The 26,601-nt window shown below is 32.1% G+C and overlaps 1 protein-coding gene across 1 annotated transcript in view; it reads left to right on the top strand.

Annotated features, from left to right (window-relative positions):
- The window catches only part of LOC149797858 (uncharacterized), a 338,244-nt gene extending 319,598 nt beyond the window's left edge, over nt 1–18,646 (top strand). Inside the window, exons 27-29 of the mRNA XM_089960811.1 lie at nt 923–1,084; nt 12,551–12,705; nt 17,516–18,646. Coding sequence (XP_089816937.1) covers nt 923–1,084; nt 12,551–12,705; nt 17,516–18,091 — 893 coding nt within the window. The 3' untranslated portion in view covers nt 18,092–18,646. The remainder of the gene's footprint in view (nt 1–922; nt 1,085–12,550; nt 12,706–17,515) is intronic.
- The last annotated feature ends 7,955 nt before the right edge of the window (nt 18,647–26,601 follow it).

Here is a 26,601-nt window from a genome sequence, read left to right as displayed (position 1 = left end):
CTGTTAGTCAATTCTATAAATTTTCACTGATCAAAATTGTGGCATGCATTGTGTTGTTGAGAAAATATATTTGTTAAAGATAGTCTAATAAAATATATGAATTCTTTTTTAAAATGTGTGAATTTCATGATGTCAGTTAAAAAGTAAAGTGCACCAACCTTTCTAGTGACAAAATGACTGATATATTAAGTTTTCAGTTCCCAATTTTGACAGTGATTTTTAAATTTTGAGCAAATAGGATCTTGTTTTCAAAATGAAAGAAGAAAAAGGGATACATAGTTTTAGTGTCCATGTTTTAAGTGAGTTTGCAATTTATCAATGTTCACTAAAAGAATGAGCAGTGTAGAGAGAAATTACAGATTTGACCTTTGATTCCTCCAAGAGGTCATTGTGACAGTGCTAATATACTTCTCTGGTACCAGTGTTGTGACTTGACTGAGTTGTGAGAAAGCATATTCTGGTACCAATGTTGTACCTTCATTAAGTTGTGAGAGAACATATTCTAATACCAATTTTGTACCTTGATTGAGTTGTGAGAGAACATATTCTGATACCAATTTTGTACCTTGATTGAGTTGACAGAGAACATATTCTGATACCAATTTTGTACCTTCACTGAGTTGTGAGAGAACATCTTCTGGTACCAATGTTGTACCTTGGGTAAGTTGTGAGAGAACATGTTCCTCTAAAATGATCAGGAATTTGTCCAATTCAGACAGGCACTGGCAGTTTTGGGTAGATTCACTGGGATTGACCAAATTTGCAGTAGTTCAGCATCTTGACAGTGGAGACAGTGCAAGGTACATCATTAATACTGTACAACTAATGGTTTATATCCAAAATGTTTCATATTACAGCTTCAGAGGTTTAAAAATTACCCAATTTTGTATTGTAATGACATGATGTTTTATCTTTGTTTTAGACCGCATAGATTTCTCCACCTCCAGGGTAGATGTCCCCCATTTATCCCAGACCAACCTTCTTCCAAAGGTCCTGCAGATGTCCCCTAAAAAGCCCCAGACCATGAGGCAGAAAGCCATTCTGAACTATGCATACAGCAACCCACAGTGCAGCCATTCTACAGGTCAGATTCAAGAAAATCCAGCCCATTATCATAATATATCCCATACGAAATTTTCCACATGGATTGGATATTGAATCCATACATACTTTTACAGAAATATCCATATGGACATTTTTATTCTATAGCTAAACCACTCTTATGGATTTCATTGTATCCATATGGAAATGTTATGGATTCCTTATGTACTCCATATGGAAAATCTCATGGAATATGCAAATTATTCCATGAGATCTGTAGCTTGTCCATATGGAATAAAATTAAAATTCTATATGGAATTTGGCAATAATCCATATGGAATTTGTGAATACACATGTAATCCATATGGAATTTTGCAATAGTCCATATGGAATTTGTGAATAGTCCATAAGGAACTGGGAAATATACCATATGGAATTTGTAAATGGTCCATCCTGTACGAAATTTTCCAGGTGTACTTAAAGCAGATTTCAGATGGACTTTTTAAGCGCTTTCTGCCTAAACCATACATATCTGCTTCAGATTTCTATTAAGCTGCCTAATGATTTTTAGACATTATTGGGAATCAATGATAAATATTCACAATAATTTTTAAAATGGATTATTTTGACAGACATTAACAAATAAGATTTAGGTTTTTCTTGTCCTCGTTTTCTTTCTTGCATACAAAATCTAATCCATGATGGCATCGCTTAAGTCTTTTTCATTTCACTGAAAAGTTTGGTGAGATTTCACAAATATTTCGACCAAAACTTTCATTGAAAATATGGTGAGATCTCACTAAAATTTCACTGAAATATCTGTGAGGTTTCACAAAAAATTTGACTAAAACTTTTGTGAGATTTCACTAAAATTTTGATCATTATTTAATATTTTACTGAAGTTTCAGTAGTTTTTCAGACATTTCAAAAGGTTTCAAATTAATAATGGATATGAATTAAACAGGACTTTATTAACCAAGGTGATATTAAGTGTGCATGAAAAAAATATACAGATGTTGTAATTATAATAATAATGACTTTATTTAGAGAAGGTAACTTAATTAGTTACAGAACTGATCTACCTTGAGGCTTTCTATCTGTTATGTACAATATATATGTATATACAGTATGATGTGAAGAATCTGGCTTGACACTAAATAATTAAGTAATTTTAAAAATCAAAGTATCAAGCCTGGAATATATGCTTAGGCATCTGTGGACACATAAACATATATAAAATATAAAATATTAATCTGCATCGAAAAATTCATTTGTGAAAATAATGCAAAATTACAGAAAAGCATCCATTTGAGACATGAAATGAAGAAATGCTAGGAACCTGTCTTATGTCACTTATACTGCAGACTTGATTTTTGATTAATGTACAAACTATGATGCTGTTGTGGTCTCTTGAATTAGTCCTTGTTCCATAAGCAGCCGTGACAAACATTTATCATGATATAATTACTCTTATTTTACACTGAATTCTAACACACCTAGAATATTTTGATAATATACACAGTGATGCCTCACGATATTGAAAGATGATTCTACGTGGGCCAAGAAAATTCCACAAAGATATGATGATCTTTGATAGACATGGGCATTTGGCAACAATTCCCACCAGTGATCTATATGTTGTCCCTCCTTAAATTCATTCTGGAAGTTAATCAGTTTTAAGTTATATAACTTGGAAATCATCCTGGTTCAATTTCTTGTCATATTTAGCATGTTAGCCACTATTGTGAAGCTCTTTATGGCACAAAAAGCAAAATGCTAGTCCTGGCATTCAGTTTTCATACCTTTTTTTGGGGCACCAGACAGATGCCCCCCATTTCCAAAAAAAATATAAAAAGTATTTTATTTTTGTGTTTCCCCCTCAGATATGTTGTATGTTCTATTTAAACAGAATTTTGAATAAAAAATTTAAATTTAAATTTTTGATGGGGTATTTATTTTTCCCTAGTGTTATCTAAAGGGTCGTTTGTCCGTACCTGGTTTTATTCCCCTTGCTCAAAGTCCCTTCCCTTGAAAATTGTGTGACCTTTGCTAGAGGTTGCCTAAGTCTCAGTGTTTGCTATGTGTATTAGTGCTATATTGTGTGTATGCTATATTTTCGTATAAATCAAGTTTTTTCCCAGTTGTCTTATTTCAATTCTTTGGATTTAGAATCCATTTTAATATATTTTGTTATTTTCCGTTAATTTATTTTCAATTTAGAATTTTGGCGACCGGAACGGTGCAATATATTAGGTTATGAAAACAAATTCTATTGTTTTATTCGAGTGTTAATCTGTGTCATTCCTCGCAAAAAGTGCTAGAATTAGAAATAGGTAGGCTGTGCTCGATTCAAGATCCACACTTTTCTTTATTCTCATTGTATTTCTCCTGAATCGAGTTAGGCCTCCTTTCATTATTTTATTAAATTATTTCTTTAAAAATATCCAAAATTGTTTGTATAACTACAGGATTGTAGATTGGTCAACCATACAGTATGGGAGCTGCATGGTTTGAGATAAAGAAGGGGTCAGTGGGGTATTTACTGTCTTATTCTCAGTTTGTATTTGTGTTTCTGTTTTGTCTGTTTATGTTCTATATGGGGTGTTTTTCCAAGACTCTTTCATAGGCCTGTCCACTTCGCGTAGCGCCATGTGATGTAGCCCCATGATGTCATCGCCTTGTACTTTCCCCATAAAGATTCCCTGTGGATTCCCTGTAGTTTCATATTTTTAGATTTAGTAAATTTTCAAATTATGTGTATGAGTTTTAGTACAAAACAAAAACAAAAAATTAAAAAATTTAAAAGCTTGATATTGGGTCCTGTTGTTTGGTGGGGCTCATGTCTTGGTTGGGGAATGAGTTGGAGGCTCTGGCCTGTGCACTGACAGTATCACACCCCTAATGGGTAGCCAACCAAAGCTCTCTCTCCCATCCCCCTCCCCTTTATGTTCCCTCCTCTCCCCCATATACCAATTTCTTAACAAGTTATTTCATAGTTATCTACCTATCACGATTATTTGCCCACTGGCCCTCATTGTTCCAACAATGTTTTGCATATTTCCCAATTAACTTTAGTCTTTCTTCTTTTCTTTTTTCACATTGCATCATGGTATGGTATTTACTGAAAGGGGTGTTTTTACACAGTGGACATTTTGGCAATACTCTGATCATGTGCCGTCTCACTTCCACCTCTCCTGTCAACCATGCATTGTGCATATATTTGAAGCAGAGGCTTTGAATTTTACGTGATCCTAATTTGTTCCAGTGCCCCCAGGCTCTTTCCCAATTTACCCTTAAATTTTCTTGTTCTACTTTACTCCTACTTTTTTGGTGTTTTATCTTCTCTTATTCATTGATATGTGTCTTTTTCATCCTTTTCCCACAAGTCTGTTTTATCATGATATTTAATTAGTAATTCTTTAATATGCCTGAACTTTCTAGGTATTTCTAATTTTTTTATTAATTTATTATTTTGATATATTTCCCTCCTATTCCTCATCGTAAAACCGTACCAGTATATATATATATATATATATATATATATATATATATATATATATATATATATATCCCTTCCCATGGTAGATTGGGTTTAGATTTTAATCTTTTAAATCTATTTAAAATGTTGGCATATTTAATTAAAATGAGGGTAGGTAATGCTAATCCCCTCTTTCTCTCGCTCTATATAATGTTTCTTTATTTATGTAGTGGGTTTTATAGTCCCATATATAATTAATAATATAATTATCTATTTTTTGTTAAGTGGTATTTTCTATTTCTGTAGATTTTAAAATATAGTTTATGTTAGAGTACATGTATGTTTTGGCCACCTGGGCCTGTTCCATTATACATAGTGGCATTAGTGCCCATATATTCACATTTTCTTCGATTTTCTTTTTCATGTTTTTACAGTTTTCCTGTTCATCTCTTCTCTCAAAGTAGACTCCTAATGCCTTAACTCAGTCCTCGATTAGATGGGGGGGGGGGGGCACAGTATGGGGTGATTGCCCAACCAGTTCCCTATCTTTAATATTCTGTTTTTTCATGGTTGATTTTAGACCCTGAAGCCTTACCAAGTTTTTAGAATTCCTTTTCCAAGTGTTTGAAGGAATTTGGGTCTTTTATAAAGTTAGTACAATCATCTGCATGTTGTAGCATCTTAATTTCATCCTTTATATTTAGAACTTTAATACCTTCAATTTTACTGTTCAGTCTTATACTTAGGACCTCAATTGCTATTACATATAATAGCATAGATAGTGGGCATCCTTACCTCACTGATCTTTGTATGTCAAATTTTCCTGTGTTCGCTCCATTGACCTGTACTCTTGAGGTTATTTTGTTGTACAGGATTTTAGTCCACTTTTGAAAGTTATTTCCAAATCCAAATTTTTCTAAGACTTCTTGCATATAGTTATGTTCTAATCTGTCAAATGCTTTTTCTTGGTCAAAAAGTACCATAGCACCTTTTAGCTGACATTCCTGTATATAATCTATAATTGTTTTAATACTTAAAATGTTATTCTGAATGTCCCTCTCCTTGGCCCCACATGTTTGATTTATGTTTATGATTTTATTCATTCCATTTTTAATTCTTTCTGCTAAAATTTTACTTAATAACTTGTAGTCTGTATTCAGGAGGGAGATGGGCCTCCAATTTTTTAGATCTTCCGTATCCCTCTTCCCTTTGTATATTAGTGTTATAATCCCTTCCCTCATGCTTTCTGTCATAGTATCATTTCTCAAATGAATATTGTTGTATAACCATTTTAGAATGGGTGACAACTCACCACTTAATTTCATATAAAAACCCACGGTGATCCATCTTTACCTGGTGATTTTCTTTTAGTTAAGTTATTTATACTATTTAAAATTTCTTCTCTTGAGATGAAATCATCACACAAGTTCTCATGTTCTGATAATATCATCTTGCAATCTATTCCTTGTAGGTACTCCTCTATTGTGTTATTATTAACATGTTGCAAGGTATACAACTTACTATATAATTCTTCAATATGTTTTAAAATTTTCTTTCTGTCGGATACCGTTCCTTCATTAATTTTTTAAGTTTCAATACATTTTTCACCCCCCCTTAACTCCTCTCTTTTATATAGGCCCTCCACTTTTTTATATATTGTGGTAAATTTTCCAGCCCTTATCTCTCTCCCTTTGTTTTCTTCATCTAATATCTGATTTAATTTCCCTTTAAGTATATTTTCTCTCTCATTTGTATTAATTTTTTCTAGCTGTCATATTATCGTGTCTTTTTCCATTTTTTGTTTTTCCTCCCTTATTTTTGAATATGAAATAGCTTTTTTTTAAATAAAGTTTTTAATTTATCCCATTTATTTAAAATATCTATGTTTCCCTTATCTATAATTTTTTTTTATTTCTACTTTAATTTCTTCGATAAAATCTTTCTCATCCAAAATCTTGTTATTCAGTTTCCAGTTCCCTTTACCCCATTTATGTTTATTTTTCAATTCTATTTCTAAATATACTAACTTGTGATCTGAAACCTTAAAATCTGTAATACCTGCTTCTTTATATATCTTTTTTTCTTAGGAGGTACAATAGAATTTATCTAATCTAATCCCTTTGTATATTTTGTACTCATATGTGTATTTCCTCCTAAGTAAATTTAATTTCCTATATACATCTACCATTTTGTGTTTGTTTAGGAAAAATTCCATCTCTGGTTTAAACCTTACATCATTTGTAGTTAATTCCCTTACTCTATCTATATTTTCCCCATCCCAATTAAAATCTCCCCCTAAAATTAAATTTTCCATGGTATATTTTTAAATGTATTTTGATAAGTTTTCTAAAAATTGCTGTTTGTGGTATTTATTAGCCGGTATGTATACATTTAAAAGGTGGACAGCTTCTATTATAATGTGGATCATTCTCCCTTTAAAAAAATCCCCTTCATTTTCCCTTTTCCAGTTTACTCCCCTTTTATTTTTAATAAATGTTGCTACCCTTACTCTTAACGTCTTTCCCCTTAAAATCATTTAAAATCAGTATACTATTCATTTTTTCCTCACATGACACCAGTAACTCTTTAGTGAATCCATTATGTGTTTCTTGTATAAATAGAATGTTGTTATTGGTTTCATTACATAATTTAATTAATTTATCTTTATTAATCCCATTTACATTTATAGATGAAACACGGAAGTTTTTTCCTTCCATTTTTCATTTTCCTTCCAGGTTGCTGCATTTTGGTTATATAGTGATTATTATTTAAAATATAGTTATGAATATATAGTATGTATGTTAATTAATTTGATAATTTATTTGTTTTTGTTTGAGGGGGCACTGGATGCCCCCGGTATTACTATATGCTGGTGTAACTTCCTCCATTGTATTCTCTTCTGTCCTCTCTATACTCGTTTGGTCTGTGGTATTTTCTGTGTACATTTCCATTTCATTTTCGTGTTCCGTCAGTTTTGAGTCAGTTTCATTTCCCTCCTTGATTTCATAAATTGACTGTGGACTTTCTTGTTCTGTGTCACTATTGCCTCTCTCCTGGGATGAACCCGACCTGGAGAAGGCTTTCCTTTTTTCAGTCTCAGTTTTGATAAGGGAGTAGAAGTCAGGTGATTCATGCTCACTTCTGACTCCTCACCTTCCGTTTTTCCCTTTTCGACTCTCAGGGAGTTTTCCTCCTCTTGTAGGTGAGAGAACCTATTAGTCAGTGTAATTGGGTTTCCCTTGTAGGGAGTTTTTAGTTTCCCTGTTTTATTGGGACTTAAGATTTTCTCCCATTCTGGGGTTGGTGAATTGTCCCTTATTTCTGTTACATCTATTTCTGGTAAGTTCACGAGTTTGTTGTTTACTGAGATATCAGTTTTGTCTCCCCCTCATTTCTTATTTCCTGTAATAATCTACTTAATTGTGTGTTAAAGTCACTGTTGGGTATTGGTTGATTGCTAGTTGTTGTTGTTGTTTGTGCCTGCTGGTTTGTGCAGTCCTTGGGGGTTATGCCCTGTCTGCTGACATTTAGGGCACTTCCTGTAGTTCTCACACTCCTGGAACCAGCTTTTCAGCCTAAATCCCATTACATAAAAGAATGTTGGAATTTTTGGGGCATCTTCTTTTGCCACAGTGAGGATTCGTACACCTGTCTTAATGTTCCTGAATCCCCATACTGTGGCCATTTTTGCTTTCTTAACTTTGGTTTTTAGTTTCCACTCAGCTTTGTTGATAACTTCTATGGTCTCTACTTCCAGAGGATTGGCCTGAGATGGAGACATATATTGTCTTGGCCTCTATCTCTCTGGCTAGAGGTTCAGTTTTGTATATATTTGCCTTAATAATATTCAACCTTATTTCAATTTCGGCTGCCTCTATCAAGGGTGTGTCAAAGTCCTTAGGATAAATGATGTACTTGTTATACCCTGCATTCTGCAGGCCATCTACTTTGTCTACATCAATCCCCATTACTTTAAGGGCAGTCAGAACTTCAGCTTGCCTAGGCACGCTGGCTACATTTCCAAAATCTATTGTTTGACACCCCGGATGGTGGAATGCCATGAGCACTCTATCCTCTACTTTAGTCTTAAAGTATGTACTTAGCTTGGTTCCCCACGACTGCACATAGTTAGGCAAGATTTCTGTTTCTAATTCCATTTGCACTGAGATAATTTCAATAATTCCACTAATTGTCCTAGCTATGGAATGGTCTCACACCACTATCAAACAGTAGCTACTAATTCACTAGGTAATTACTCACAAAAAGGCGGTGAGCACTATTCTAGATTTTGTGCAGTTTGATCTGCACACACCTCAGATATAAAAAATAGTTCAAAATCCAATGGGATTAGGTAAACATTAATGAAAATGCAAATTGAAATTTGAAAAATTGAAACAAATTAAGGTTCCCTATTGGGACCAAAAAAAAAAACAACAAATGAAAACAAATGTTGGATCTAGTGCAGTTGCTCTAGATAAAATGTGTAATACCTTTCTGTAGGTGAGTTACTATCAGTTGGTATTCCAAGTTTGCTTTAGAGCACACAAAAAGTACGTTTGCTCACCTCGATGACCTGGCCAGGTTTTCATACAGACTGACCAATTACCTTCCCATTGAATTTGCATTCAAGCTATTCTCATTGCTGCACATTTTTCAAATGGTTATTCAATCTTGTATCCTGCTCAAAAATTTGAATCACCATGTTTAGCATTCCCATCAGTTTCCGTTATGCAATGATTCATTGGGCAAGTACAAAATTTTGACCAATCAGAAAGCTCTTTACAGCGATCATCCTTTAAATAATAAACAGGACAAATACTTATTAGAAAGCTCATTGCGGAATGGGACCAGATAGAGCATTATTTAAAAAAATGTTTTGAAAACGATATTAAAAATAGGGTCCGTATTGAGGAAAATCAGATTCAGGTCAGGAGAAAAGTGAAATTCTGATTTAAAGCAGAAAACAAGAAAACTTGTTTGAGGGCAGTTAAATCCAGTTTAAGTTAAAAAAAATACAACAACAACAACAAAGTTTGATAAACAAATATAATAAGGAATGATGTGGAAAGAAGTTATTGTGCCCAAAGTAAACAATACAATTACAGCTATCAGAAACAGGCAATATAAATGCTGCTGAAAATCATTCAAATTGTGCAAGAAACAAAAAATAAATTTGATTATATCTTACTGATATTTTTTACTAAAATGTCAGTGATATTACAATCACAAAATATCACTATATTTTCAGAACTTTTTGATAAACTCTCAGTGAAATTTCAATCATAAATTCCCACTGATATTTTCAGAAATGTTGACAGAGTCAGTGAAATTTCAATCAGAAAATGTCACTGATATTTTCGGTAATTTTGGTAAAATCTCCTAAAATACCATAATTTTAGTGACAAAAGACATTTGAGTGAATGTCAAAAAATGTTCACTGTGATTTTGCTGAAATATCAGTCACATTTTCACTAGGGTATGATTTGTTTAGAGCATATTTTAATAGGAAGCCACAAAAACTATTTTTAGAGTAAACATGAGATCAAGCCCAAAATCCACCCTGCACCAAACTTTCTAAGTTCAAAGATTGATCTATGCTTGTACTACCAGATATTAATTTTCTGATCATGTTTACATTTTCTCTACTTTTTTGGTTATGTCTGTTTTTAAACATCTGTGGAAATAAAGAAAACTGACATGCATGTGTTTCTTCAAATTTATGAGTATATATTCATCCTTCCACATTAGCTACACTGATATATACATGTACTCGAACTCCCACCAATATTTCTTTTTGAATCAGATAGTTTAGGTTATTAATTCTCCAGAGAGTATTTTTCATGATGCTATATAATACATGAGCCTGATTTCCATATGGAAAAAAGTGCTTATGGATTAAAGTTGCAACTTTATTCCATATGGAATTTTCACTTGCTGCGAAGTACTTATGGAATTGATATGGAATAAATTGTCTGATTCCATAAGTTTTTCAGTCCATATCTCTTCCATGTGGATTCCTGAAGTATTCCATATGGAATCCATGAGAAATTTCTGTACGGGAATTGTTAATCAGTAATGAATTATATAAGAATGAAGTAAACCAAAGTCCTTCCAAAACATGACATAAGAAAAGGATCTGTTAAATTCATTCTTGTAGTATGTCATGGTAATTGTTAGGTTAATATTTATTCAAGCCATTTTATGAAAGAAAGGATTATTAAAACTATGTTAAAAATCCAAATCTGTGTTGCTATAGGGTTTTCACTAAAAGGCTTCTTTATGATATCTAGTTTGTCCTTGGTGAAGGATTGTACAGATCTTATACCCTATTTGGTTACCACAGATAACACCTTGGAAATCTTGTTATTGCTTCTGCTCCTAATGGGTTTGTCATAATGCTCCTGTAGGTTTTAATACAAAGATTTCTTATATGCTGTTGTTCATTCTAAATGAAATTGGTACCGATCAGACATTATTCATTGGAATTACTCAGTGCTCACTGACTTTGGATTAACACATTATTTTGAAATTGTTGTGAAGTCATTCAAAGACATTTTGGATTGCATCATTGTGATACATAAGGACATAAACAACTATTGAAATTCAGTCAGAAAATTCTGTTTTGTACTTGTGATAGTTCAACATTTAGGATTTTGGGGGATTTTTAATTCACAAAACTGTCTTTTAAATTTTTACTTTGTATTAAAGAGAAATAAATTGTTTTGTTAGTTTAATTTTTTTCTTTCTGTTATATAATTTTGTACCTAGAGTCAGAATAGGATTGTTGAATCAACTTGAAGTTTGCACTGAAAGATTTATCACGTCTAATTGATCTTATATCAAAATGATTCAAATATGACCTCTATCATGGCTACCAGATCTTTGTTAATACCTCTTCTTCTGCATGAATGGTCACAGAAACAGGATATTCACTAAAGGACTTCTTGCCACGTCTGGTTGGTCACTTAAAGACTATGCATGACGTGTCATTTGTCCTACATGAAAACAGTGATTATTAGACTTGAGATGTGGTCACGTAGGAGGCAGCCTTGAAGCCTTGACAAAAATCCTTTATATTGCACATAGGTAGAAGTATTTAATTCATATATGTAAGAAAATGTGTTTTTTTATATTCAAGTATCTGAAGTTTTATCAGAAATAGTTTCAGTAACCTGCAGTTAAATTAAAAAAAGAATGTCCCAGAAGAACTGGACATACTGTGGATTCAGGGAAACTCTTTTCAACTTTAAAGTGTCAGTCCCTTGAAAAGATGTTTGTTATTAGATTTTATTTATCATTTGGAATTTTCATATTTTTCACATTTTACTATTTGTAAAAGCAGTCTGATCATTAATAGTCTGCCATTGTTATAATGTGTTTAACTGGGGTCATAAAAACAATGATGTCTTGTGTTACAAGTGTGCCTTCATTACAAAATGGTTCATGAGAGCCATCAAAATGATGATGTCATGTGTTACAAGTGTGCCATCATTTTAACATGGTTTGTGAGAGCCATAAAAATGATGATGTCCTGTGTTACAAGTATGCCTTCATTACAAAATGGTTCTCATTAGAGCCATCAAAATGACAATGTCATGTGTTACAAGTGTGCCATCTGAAACCTTCCAGTAAACCTGTTCCATATTGTTTTACATAATATTGAAATGTATCAAACAACATTATCAATGGTTCTCATCAGCCAACCAAAATCAAGTGAAATAATGAAGTAGCAGTGATAGAACAAAAGACATTAAGATTAGGTTTGAAACTATACATGTATTACATTAGGGCACTACTTGCTTAAGGGCTTTACATGGGGACAACATTATACTGAGGGGCTGTATATGAGGGACAGAAGTATTCTAAGGGGCTTTATGTGAATGACAGCAGTATGCTAAGGGTCTTTATATGAGGGACAGAAGTATGTATACTATGTATAGGGGTTTTACATGAGGAGCAGCATTATGCTAAGGGGCTTAAAATATTTTAAGAAATCACTATTTCTACTAAAGACAAATCTGACTATTGCAGCTTCCATTGACAAGTTACATCATCGGGCTGGTGAGAGCAGGTTACACAGTGACCATAACATTCTGATTGTGACTAAGAAGAACCACAAGGTGGAGACGAGGAATGTGGCAACCCAGACTGGCTTTAGTAGCACTAGTAGGATCACAAGGGGTCACGTAAGTATAAATATCCAGAACACAGAATAGAAAATCTCTGCTGATCACATTTTCAACCTCCATTTATTAAAGGAGGGAGTTTTTAATACAGAAGAAATTTAATAAAATTAACAAAATCAGGACTACCAACTATGACATAATTCATTTGGATGATTTGTTTGGTGCAGTTTTTGAAAAATTAATATGACTCCCACATTCAAATATTCTAGAATAGAATGACAGAAAGTAGCAAGAATAGATTGTTCTAGTGAGCATTATGGATTCTTTGTCATTGGATATTAAAAAATGTCAGATCTGATCATTGACATGATCTATGGATTAGTATATTGCACAGATGTAATGATTTGATAATATTTCAGTCAAGCTTCCTTTCTGCAAAATAGCTATAGGTGGCTCTAGTGGGAACTCTAGTTTACTAGACAGTAGACTGCCATCCAATTCATTATTATCATACAGGTCAAATCAGTCATTGAAACAGTCTCAGTGGACTTGTTGAAATCCAGGACGTTTTGTCTACCCTCTGCAAGGTTTGGCAAAATATTGACACTCAGGACTGTTGCAACTCTTCTTAGGGATAGGAATTAATGATTGATTACTTAGTGAAGGAGAAATTTGTATACACAGTTTATGTGATGAGAGAAACACTGCTAATTAGCTTGTTAGATGCATGAAATACATGCAGATTAGCATTGTGCTGTTTTTATCTAAAATACAAAGTGTATGTAAATTATGCATTTAAGAGAGTATATAAGCATGTGTAATTGAACATTTTTCACATATCAAGATTGTGTCATCTTTAAATAAAGACAGAAGATTCTTTGGCATTTTAAGACACGTGGTCCATTAGTACACATTTGTTATTGCTTCTAGACTACTTAGGCCATTTAGAGACACCCTACACTATGGTTGGTCCTATATGAAAATGTCCATTAGATTTTGAAAATTTTGCTCTCAGTATTACTACAAAATGGATAGTTATATTGACATGGGGTTTTCACTAAAAAGCTTGTATAATTGGTAATGGTGCCAATGTAACATCCAGTATAGGGGGCGCTCACCAGTTATTATGTACTTTTGAGAGAGTGATATATGAAAGGTAAAGTTGTTTACATTTAAAACATGCACAGCGGAGATAATGTTGGCATACCTCAATACTACTAATATGGAAAATGAATTTTGTCAGACTAGACAATACCAGCTTCTGAAAGTGCAATGAATGAATTATCAAATATATAAAATGTAAAAAAAATTGTTATTGGCTCTTTTTTTTTACAATTTACCTCAGAAGTTCAGGAAGTGAAAATGACCAAGTGGAGCTAGCAATTTTTGAAATGGTGCACATCTGGAGTAAGGCAAAGTGGTATAATCCATAATCCATATTACACCCATCAATTATACACCAAAATAAAGGCAATTAAAGGTTCTTTGAACAATACCTAAGATATACATGGCCTTTTTTAAATAGCCAGTATAAGCAGTGAGGAAACATGGAGAAATTATTTTTCTTTAAAATTCTCACCCAGTGCTAAATACAAAACTGTAGATCACCACCTTAAAACAAATATGAAAATGTATGCAATTATTTTTCTTTTTTTCATGTCATTATGTATGATGTTCTGAACTAAATGGTACATTAATATTGATTGTATGCATGAAAATAAGCTAATTATGCTTATTTTGCTCTTACTTACATAATATGTCTTGAAGCATGTTTAGTGACCTTAATTATGGAGAAATAAGAAGTCTTGAGAAATTCTTTTTAAAATTCTAACCTGATGCAAATTATAAAGCACCACCATAGCTGCAATAATAGCTATTTTGAAATTATTATCACTCCTCTTTTTGAACAACAGATGGTCATACTGATATGGAGTTTTTGCCAAAGACTAGCTGGGTCCTCCAGAAAAGGTGCCTGTCTGACAGCCAGTATGGCTGCCATGGTGACCATTTTTAATATGTTGTTATTCTTACTTCTTCTGAATGGATGGTTGTTTGAAAATGCATCATATGCACTGATAATAAGTACGAGTAACTGACAGAAATCCATATATTGCAAAATGTCTTTCAATACACACCTTGCATAATTCATATGCCATCTTGTACTTCTAGACAATTTGGAACAATTCTCTTAAAGCACAAATTTGTCATAGTGTCTATCATTTTTAATCATAATGAAATAAACAGTAATTCAGAAATGAATGTGTACAACTAATATTCCTTGCTTTATAAAAGAACTTTTGTGAAAATTTACATGGAGTAACTCCTTTCTGCTTCAAAGGGTCAAATATAGCACAGATGTATGAATTATTTTCAAAATATTAGAAAGATCCTTTTTCAGTAATTAATTGTGCTTTATTGATTTTAAATGCTTCTCAACTCATTATTTTGTGTTGTCCATATGTCCTGGTGTTTAATTTAAACTCTTCCAATCACACTCTAGTCTTGAAAGTGCAGATGGAGTTCCAAATGATGCAGATCCTTTATTGTTTGAAAGTCATGTCAAGAAGTACCTATTTTAATGTTTTTTGAATAACCAGTATATTTGAACACGAGGTCATGTAGAATTATTACTTTAAAGATCATATGGTGAAACAATCTTTAAATATCACATAATAGATGTACTGCTCTCAGCTCTTGATGTTACATGAAAATGTGTACAGTCCTCCAGCCCTCTATATCAAATAGCACATGTACAGCTTTCCAGCTCTCTAGCTCTTTATGTAACATAACACATATATAGTTCTCCAGCTCTCTAGGTCTTTATGTCACATAACACATATATAGTTCTCCAGCTCTCTAGGTCTTTATGTCACATAACACATATATAGTTCTCCAGCTCTCTAGGTCTTTATGCCACATAACACATATATAGTTCTCCAGCTCTCTAGGACTTTATGTCACATAACACATATATAGTTCTCCAGCTCTCTGTATCACATTACACATGTCTAGCTCACCAGCTCTTAATATCACATAACATATGTGTAGTTCTCCAGTTTTTTATGTAACATAACACATGTATAGTTCTCCAGCTCTATATGTCACAAAACATATGTGTAGTTTTCCAGTTCTTTATGTAACATAACACATGTATACTTAGTTCTCCAGCTCTATGTCACATAACATATGTGTAGCTCTCAAGTTGTTCATGTCACATAACACTTGTACAGCTCTCAAACTCTCTTGCTTTTTATGACATATCATGTGTATGTTTTCCAGTTCTCTATTTCACATAATACATGAATAACTGTCAAGCTCTTATCTTTAAATAGTGTTGGTATAATATCACCAGTCTTGAAAGACTAACTTTTCTGTCAAAACGTATGGTCTCTGAAGAAACATAACAGGTCACATCAGTAGTCTGTCATTAGTGAACTTGTGTAATAAGAAGGTAGTCTCTCAGGATAGCTTGTCTATCATGGAAGTGGCCTTGCATGACAAGTTTTACTTTCTTATCCCTATGCTAATGAACTTGGCAGGATATAGTGTTTCACATGTGCATTATGTATTTTGTACATTCATGCATTTGTTTGTACATTCATTTGTTTCATCTTCAATATCTTGGACCTAATTTCACCTACTCATGGATGCATCTCCATGAAAGTAACTCAATCATGCCAATAGTAGGTAACTGTGGCCTAATTTTTTTCATGCTTTTAGTTACTTTTGCATTTTAAGCTGTTCATTCATTATACATTCATTTTCTTGTGCCCACACTCATACCAAATTAGGTCACATACCCAGATTTCACCTTCAGATGGTGAGAGATGATGTGCATGCGTGCATTTACATGAGATGAATGTGAGTAATAGCACATGGTGCCAGAGATGGTATAAAAACTAGTTCAGTGGTGCTTTTTTGAATGTTATTTCTTGATTATAAATGGCATTAAAATGAAAGTGTAAATGAAAATGACATAAGTGAGTGTTACCTTTATTGGAGTTTCTCAAAAACTTCACACAGTTTCAACATTTAACAGGAAAAGAAAATAAAAGAACAGGAGAAATAGAGCTGTTTTGTTGCACCCTTGACATCTTGGACCCTATTTCACCAATGCTCATGAAAATTGCAATGTAGATGCATGTTAAAGAAAGTTAAATCTACTGTACCAAAACTTTGTTACTGTGACCTAATTTTCCAGCAAAAGTGAGATAAGTTTTCAGCTATATGTTCATTATATGGATCTTGAATTCCATTTCAGCATACTTACAATGCATCACCAGTAGTGTAACTGAACCACACAAAAAGTTGATCATTGTGTCCTAATTTTCACACTTTAAGGATATTTTTTTATTTTTAGCTCTTTGTCTGTTTCATCCTTATTTTGAACTCTTTTGTCACTCGCACTTATGAAAATGTATGTGGATGCATATCAAGGAGAGTAACTCAATCATACCCACTTAGTTATAGTGACCTAATTTGTGTGCTGTAGGGTTGTTATTATTTCCCTCTTTGCCAGTGTATACATTTTGTCAGCTACTACACATGTGCTCTTGTTGGCAATGTGATTCATGTTTACAAGAAAGCACATAATGTGTTTACATTTAGGACCAATTTTTCTCAGAAAATATGTGCTTACTATTGTAAATGAAGCCCTTTAGTGGCAACTATTGCCTGTGAAACTTAGCATGCTGATTTATTTTTCAGAATTTTCAAAAATGTCAACACCACTATCAGAGTTATTTGAAAAAAATAAGGAATAATGGCTGCACATTTTTGTTCTTTTAGATTTCCTTACTGTTCATTATCTGTTACAGGCTGTTATGCTGTATTTAGAATTATCTATGCTTTATACCTTTTTTGTTCATAGGCAATAAAATCAACTAGTTCTGCAGAACCGAGTCCTCTCAGTTCCGAAAACAGCATGTTGACTGGACTGGAGGAGAGAAAGTCATCTAGTGCTCGAGAATTGAGAACAATTAGTGCAGAAGACTCAGTTTTATTACACCCATTTATGTGCGATTCTGCCTCAAGTGACAGAGAGACATTGGGGTCATTCAACAAAGATATCAAAACAACATCAGAAACAGGGCATTCAAGATCAAGTATAAAAAGAAGGTCACGACTACCTAGTACTGAGGTCAGATGGTTGAATAGTACAGTGGAAAAACCAAGATCTCCAAGGTCCCCAAGGTCAAAAGTTAAAAGGTCATGTAGCTCATCTGGGGACAGAAGGGCTAGATCTAGTCCAAGAGAAAATAGGACTAGAGCTAAGTTTCTGAGGTCATCCAGTACAGAAGAAAGGTCAAGGACTGATGGCAATCAGGTTCAGAGGTCAGTGAGTGCAGAGGAAACAAACATAAATACTGAAACAAAACTGCATGTGACAGATTTAAACAGGTTTCATTCTCCTGCTGTATTGAATGTGGAAATAACACAGTTTTAACTCTGACCTTTGTTCACAGATATCTGAGAACACTGTATGAGTTATTACTGATTAGAATTAATTCTAATTAAAATTTTTGCAACATTGTGTTCATGGAGGAAACCATTGTTATCCCCACCTACCCACCCATGCCCTGTTACCTGGCCATGTGATGTTCTCTTGCAGAACTATTTTAATAAGTAAAAATTACTATATTTTATGAAACATGCTATGATAGACTAGTTGCAGCAGTCTATACCATCTATTTGCAAACTCATGTTTGTGATGTCATATATGGATGACCCTCCAAGTAACTTGCACCTGAGTATGTAACCAGGTGTGCAATACACACATCACTTCCAAGAGAAAAATATGGGAGTGTGGGAAAAATATAATTGGTCAAGTTACTGTGACAGTTCAAACACAAGTGTATGGCAAGGTGTATTCCAAAAAATTTACAGGTTTGGCCTATCCGGTGTGTTGCATACCTTCTATTTTCATTTTTATTCTTTGGAATAAATCTCAGATATAACAGACCACTGAATCAAGCTACATTTCATGAACTGAGGTGATGCAAATTGTTCTGCAATTGATAGAAACAAAGGTGCAAATTAAATATGTTACAAAATAAATAAAAATTTGCCAGGATGTGAGTGAAAAGCAAAACACAAATTGGCATCAGAAACTCTAAATTCATCAAAGGTAGATATAAGCTAAGAATGAGTCTGGGTTATTAAATACTACTCTATGTCTATCTTTTCATGTTGCTTTTTATTATATGCAATTGAAAGTTGAACATCATCTGCAGATATGTTTGGACATATTATGGACATTTACAAATATGTTAGAAATCACTATGGTCATCTACAGTTATGTTAGAAATCACTATGATCATCTACAGTTATGTTAGAAATCACTGTGATCATCTACAGTTATGTTAGAAATCACTATGATCATCTACAGTTATGTTAGAAATCACTATGATCATCTACAGTTATGTTAGAAATCTCTATGATCATCTACTGTTATGTTAGATATCACTGTGATCATCTACAGTTATGTTAGATATCACTATGATCATCTACAGTTATTTTAAAAATCACTATGATCATCTACAGAAATGTTAGAAATAATTATAGTCATCTACAGAAATGTTAGAAATAATTATGGTCATAAACAGAAATGTTAGATATAATTATGGTCATGTACAGAAATGTTAGAAATAATTATGGTCATCTACAGAAATGTTAGAAATAATTATGGTCATAAACAGAAATGTTAGAAATAATTATGGTCATGTACAGAAATGTTAGATATAATTATGGTCATGTACAGAAATGTTAGATATAATTATAGTCATCTACAGAAATGTTAGATATAATTATGGTCATGTACAGAAATGTTAGATATAATTATGGTCATGTACAGAAATGTTAGATATAATTATGGTCATGTACAGAAATGTTAGATATAATTATGGTCATCTACAGAAATGTTAGATATAATTATGGTCATGTACAGAAATGTTAGATATAATTATGGTCATGTACAGAAATGTTAGATATAATTATGGTCATGTACAGAAATGTTAGAAATAATTATGGTCATAAACAGAAATGTTAGAAATCATTATGGTCATAAACAGAAATGTTAGATATCATTATGGTCATAAACAGAAATGTTAGAAGTAATTATGGTCATCTACAGAAATGTTAGATATCATTATGGTCATAAACAGAAATGTTAGAAATCATTATGGTCATCAACAGAAATGTTAGAAATCATTATGGTCATCAACAGAAATGTTAGAAATCATTATGGTCATCAACAGAAATGTTAGAAATCATTATGGTCATCAACAGAAATGTTAGAAATCATTGTGGTCATCAACAGAAATGTTAGAAATCATTACGGTCATCAACAGAAATGTTAGAAATCATTGTGGTCATCAACAGAAATGTTAGAAATCATTGTGGTCATCAACAGACATGTTAGAAATCATTATGGTGATCAACAGAAATGTTAGAAATAATTATGGTCATCTACAGAAATGTTAGAAATAATTATGGTCATCTACAGAAATGTTAGAAATAATTATGGTCATCTACAGAAATGTTAGAAATAATTATTGTCATAAACAGAAATGTTAGAAATAATTATGGTCATAAACAGAAATGTTAGAAATAATTATGGTCATGAACAGAAATGTTAGAAATAATTATGCTCATGAACAGAAATGTTAGAAATAATGATGGTCATCTACAGAAATGTTAGAAATAATTATGGTCATAAACAGAAATGTTAGATATAATTATGGTCATCTACAGAAATGTTATAAATAATTATGGTCATAAACAGAAATGTTAGATATCATTATGGTCATAAACAGAAATGTTAGAAATAATTATGGTCATCTACAGAAATGTTAGATATAATTATGGTCATGAACAGAAATGTTAGAAATAATTATGGTCATCTACAGAAATGTTAGAAATAATTATGGTCATAAACAGAAATGTTAGAAATCATTACGGTCATCTACAGAAATGTTAGATATAATTATGGTCATAAACAGAAATATAGAAATCATTATGGTCATAAACAGAAATGTTAGAAATAATTATGGTCATAAACAGAAATGTTAGATATAATTATGGTCATAAACAGAAATGTTAGAAATAATTATGGTCATCTACAGAAATGTTAGATATAATTATGGTCATAAACAGAAATATAGAAATCATTATGGTCATAAACAGAAATGTTAGAAATCATTATGGTCATGAACAGAAATGTTAGAAATAATTATGGTCATAAACAGAAATGTTAGAAATCATTATGGTCATAAACAGAAATGTTAGAAATCATTATGGTCATAAACAGAAATGTTAGAAATCATTATGGTCATAAACAGAAATGTTAGAAATCATTATGGTCATAAACAGAAATGTTAGAAATAATTATGGTCATGTACAGAAATGTTAGAAATAATTATGGTCATCTACAGAAATGTTAGAAATAATTATGGTCATAAACAGAAATGTTAGAAATAATTATGGTCATAAACAGAAATGTTAGAAATAATTATGGTCATAAACAGAAATGTTAGATATAATTATGGTCATAAACAGAAATGTTAGAAATAATTATGGTCATCTACAGAAATGTTACATATAATTATGGTCATGAACAGAAATGTTAGAAATAATTATGGTCATAAACAGAAATGTTAGAAATCATTATGGTCATAAACAGAAATGTTAGAAATCATTATGGTCATCAACAGAAATGTTAGAAATCATTGTGGTCATCAACAGAAATGTTAGAAATCATTACAGTCATCAACAGAAATGTTAGAAATCATTATGGTCATCAACAGAAATGTTAGAAATCATTGTGGTCATCAACAGACATGTTAGAAATCATTATGGTCATCAACAGAAATGTTAGAAATCATTATGGTCATCTACAGACATGTTAGAAATCATTGTGGTCATCAACAGAAATGTTAGAAATCAGTATGGTCATCAACAGAAATGTTAGAAATCATTGTGGTCATCAACAGAAATGTTAGAAATCATTGTGGTCATCAGCAGAAATGTTAGAAATCATTATGGTCATCAACAGACATGTTAGAAATCATTATGGTCATCAACAGACATGTTAAAAATCATTATGGTCATCAACAGACATGTTAGAAATCATTGTGGTCATCAACAGACATGTTAGAAATCATTATGGTCATCAACAGAAATGTTAGAAATCATTGTGGTCATCAATGGAAATGTTAGAAATCACTATGGTCATCTACAGACATGTTAGAAATCATTGTGGTCATCTACAGACATGTTAGAAATAATTATGGTCATCTACAGAAATGTTAGAAATAATTATGGTCATCTACAGAAATTTTAGAAATAATTATAGTCATCTACAGAAATGTTAGAAATAATTATGGTCATCTACAGAAATTTTAGAAATAATTATGGTCATCTACAGGAATGTTAGAAATAATTATGGTCATGTACCGACATGTTAGAAATCATTATGGTCATCAACAGAAATGTTAGAAATCATTGTGGTCATCAACAGAAATGCTAGAAATAATTATGGTCATCTACAGACATGTTAGAAATCATTATGATCACCAACAGAAATTTTAGAAATAATTATGGTCATATACAGAAATAATAGAAATAATTACGGTCATCTACAGACATTTTATAAATCTTTATGGTCATCTACAGAAATGTTAGATATCATTATGGTCATCTACAGCAATGTAGATATCATTATTGTCATGTACAGAAATGTTAGAAATAATTATGGTCATGTACCGACATGTTAGAAATCATTATGGTCATCTTCATAAATGTTATAAATCATTATCGTCATCTTCAGACATGTTAGATATCATTATGGTCATGTACAGAAATATAGAAATCATTATGGTCATAAACAGAAATGTTAGAAATAATTATGGTCATCTACAGAAATGTTAGAAATAATTATGGTCATAAACAGAAATGTTAGATATCATTATGGTCATCTACAGAAATGTTAGAAATAATTATAGTAATCTTCAGAAATGTTAGAAATCATTATGGTCATAAACAGAAATGTTAGAAATCATTATGGTCATAAACAGAAATGTTAGAAATCATTATGGTCATCAACAGAAATGTTAGAAATCATTGTGGTCATCAACAGAAATGTTAGAAATCATTATGGTCATCAACAGAAATGTTAGAAATCATTGTAGTCATCAACACACATGTTAGAAATCATTATGGTCATCAACAGACATGTTAGAAATCATTATGGTCATCAACAGAAATGTTAGAAATCATTATGGTCATCTACAGACATGTTAGAAATCATTATGGTCATCAACAGAAATGTTAGAAATCAGTATGGTCATCAACAGAAATGTTAGAAATCATTGTGGTCATCAACAGACATGTTAGAAATCATTATGGTCATCAACAAAATGTTAGAAATCATTGTGGTCATCAATGGAAATGTTAGAAATCATTATGGTCATCAACAGACATGTTAGAAATCATTTTGGTCATCAACAGAAATGTTAGAAATCATTGTGGTCATCAACAGAAATGTTAGAAATCAGTATGGTCATCAACAGACATGTTAGAAATCATTATGGTCATCAACAGACATGTTAGAAATCATTATGGTCATCAACAGACATGTTAGAAATCATTGTGGTCATCAACAGACATGTTAGAAATCATTATGGTCATCAACAGAAATGTTAGAAATCATTGTGGTCATCAATGGAAATGTTAGAAATCACTATGGTTATCTACAGACATGTTAGAAATCATTGTGGTCATCTACAGACATGTTAGAAATAATTATAGTTATCTACAGAAATGTTAGAAATCATTATGGTCATCTACAGAAATTTTAGAAATAATTATAGTCATCTACAGAAATGTTAGAAATAATTATGGTCATCTACAGAAATTTTAGAAATAATTATGGTCATCTACAGAAATGTTAGAAATAATTATGGTCATGTACCGACATGTTAGAAATCATTATGGTCATAAACAGAAATGTTAGAAATCATTATGGTCATCAACAGAAATGCTAGAAATAATTATGGTCATCTACAGACATGTTAGAAATCATTATGATCATCAACAGAAATTTTAGAAATAATTATGGTCATATACAGAAATAATAGAAATAATTACGATCATCTACAGACATTTTATAAATCATTATGGTCATCTACAGAAATGTTAGATATCATTATGGTCATCTACAGCAATGTAGATATCATTATTGTCATGTACAGAAATGTTAGAAATAATTATGGTCATGTACCGACATGTTAGAAATCATTATGGTCATCTACAGAAATGTTAGAAATCATTATGGTCATCTACAGAAATATAGAAATCATTATGGTCATCTTCATAAATGTTATAAATCATTGTGGTCATCTTCAGACATGTTAGATATTATTATGGTCATGTACAGAAATATAGAAATCATTATGGTCATGTACAGACATGTTAGAAATTATTATGGTCATCTACAGACATTTTATAAATCATTATGGTCATCTACAGACATTTTAAAAATCATTATGGTCATTTACAGACATTTTATAAATCATTATGGTCATCTACAGAAATGTTAGAAATAATGGTTGTCATTTATATTTAGAAACCTCACCTAAAAGTCAGGTCCAGCTGATGTAGACCCAAACTTGCCAGCACATATTGCACAGGCAGATCAGGGTTGTTGCTTGTTTTGCTGATTAATCCTAACAAACTGCATAGATAGAGGTCTGCTGGCAAAGACAGATCTGGGTCTGTGTTGTTTTCGGTTAGATTTGATTTTTATGATATCATTACTGCTTTGTACTTACCTTACGTTGTCTGAATTTTTGTTCTGATGATAAACTATTGGGTTACATATGAAATAACATTTAATTTGGTGTATAATATACCTACTTCATCACAAACATACCCCTGTATTATGTACTGACTTTATTACACGCATATCACCATATAATGCACACTTGCTTATAACATATTTATAGCTGCCATAAACCATCTTATAATGAAGACTGATTGAGAACAAATTTCTTTAAATATGAAAGATTCCTTGTTTGTCAAAACCCTGCAGGGGTGGGGTGTGTGTGCTAGAAGTAGAATTATGTTTTAAAGATTTAGTTTAATCTTGGGCATGGACAGACAGACAGATGGACAGGGAATCACAGGTGTGAAAGTATTCGCTATGTTGAGCATTATGATCATCACTTACAGACCTGTTAGAGATTATGATGTCATAAATGAGTTAGAAATCACAATCATCATGTACAAACATGCTAGACATCAGATGTGTTAGAAATCATTGTCATCTATACCATCATCTGACTGACAGCATCTCATAGGTGTCAACCCTTGAGATGAAACTGTGTAAGCTAGACCAATAAAAACCTTACAAAGACCAAAAACAACATACATAAAAAATGTATTCATACATTATATAAGATCAGCAGTTTTAAAATAACAAATGCTATATATTACTTTAATGTCTTTACTGCATATTTTATAAAAAGCATGGGAAGATCCTCACTTGGATACATCAACAATGAACAATGCCAGGGAAGACTTTAATCCAATCAGCCTGAAACTTGCCATGACCTCGGTCAGTGTCTTCAAGCTTGCATTTCTTTGAGTTAGGCTCAGCTGTTTGATAGATGGAATATTTCAACTAGATGAAAGAAATTACAAAAATAATTTAAAAATTTAAAAATCTGAGTGTGCTAAGAAACTTCCACTCACTGGTCGAACAATCCAAGAAAAAGCAACAAATTTGTCAGTTGAAATGGGATAAGATGACTTTACCGCAAATAACAGATGGTTACACAGATTTCAAGTCCGACACATATTAAATATTCTGTTAATAGTGGAAAATCGGCTGATGTTAATAATGAAGTTGTCGAAGATTGGAACAAAGGACTGAATGATATATGCAGTGGATATGTCATCCCCCTCTAGAAAGACCACCCTCATTATAAGGCCACTTCCCTAGAGGTGGCCTTATAAAAGGGGAACTACTGTAATAAGTATAAATAATAAAATAATGTATAAAATAAGAAAACATACTACACAGGTAGTTAGTCAATATTAGAAATCTGAGTAAGTGTCAAATTTCAGAGCAATAAACAACAAGATCTTAACACACAGGAGTTGAACTATGAAATGAAACTCATTTCATTATCAGATAAAAGAAAAGCATGGTTTTGAGTACAATTTGATTGGTTGTTTCGGGCCACCCTGATCTCGTTGAATTCTTGTTATAAAAAAGATTATGTCCTGAGTCCTGAATGCACACAAACAAACAAACAAAAAAATGTATTAAAAAAAATGATACAAAAGAAATGTACAAAACAGTTGTATGGCCATACACTGATGACAATGGAATTTTTGTTACAAATTACAGGTAAACCTAACAAGTTGACACCTATGGCATCTACATGTGTGTTAGAAATCATTGTCATCTATACAATCATCTGATAGCATCTACAGTATGTTAGAAATCATTGTTATCAGCAGCTGTATTTGAAACTTACATTATGTGCAAGTGAATACAAATCATATGTAGTTGTGTATACAATGTAATTGTTCAGTAATTATGATCAAAACATGTTGTCTATATATACTATGATTCCTTGTTTTTGAAGTACTATAAAGGCAGGAGGCTGTGTGTCATGCATATACATTTTAGGTTGGACCAGGAGATCACATTATTATACTACAAGGATAATATCTGTGAACAATACATTGCCAAGTAGGGTTCTATATGATCATGGGGAGGCGATAAATGCTATATGGCCATTTTGCTGCTTGGAGCTGTGATACATTGTTTTGTATAGTTTCTGGTTATATACACTTGTCATTTTTTGTATGACTGTTTAAGATAATCATTCACTATTTTTATTCTTAATTTATTTAAATTTTAATTCATTTCAGTATGTATTGAAGTGA

The sequence above is a fragment of the Sinohyriopsis cumingii genome, chromosome 6, assembly GCF_028554795.1.
Source record: "Sinohyriopsis cumingii isolate HCF-2022 chromosome 6, ASM2855479v2, whole genome shotgun sequence".
In the NCBI taxonomy this organism is placed as follows: Eukaryota; Metazoa; Mollusca; class Bivalvia; order Unionida; family Unionidae; genus Sinohyriopsis; species Sinohyriopsis cumingii.
The sequence above is the reverse complement of the archived record's forward strand: the minus strand, read 5'-3'. Positions and strand labels throughout refer to the sequence as shown.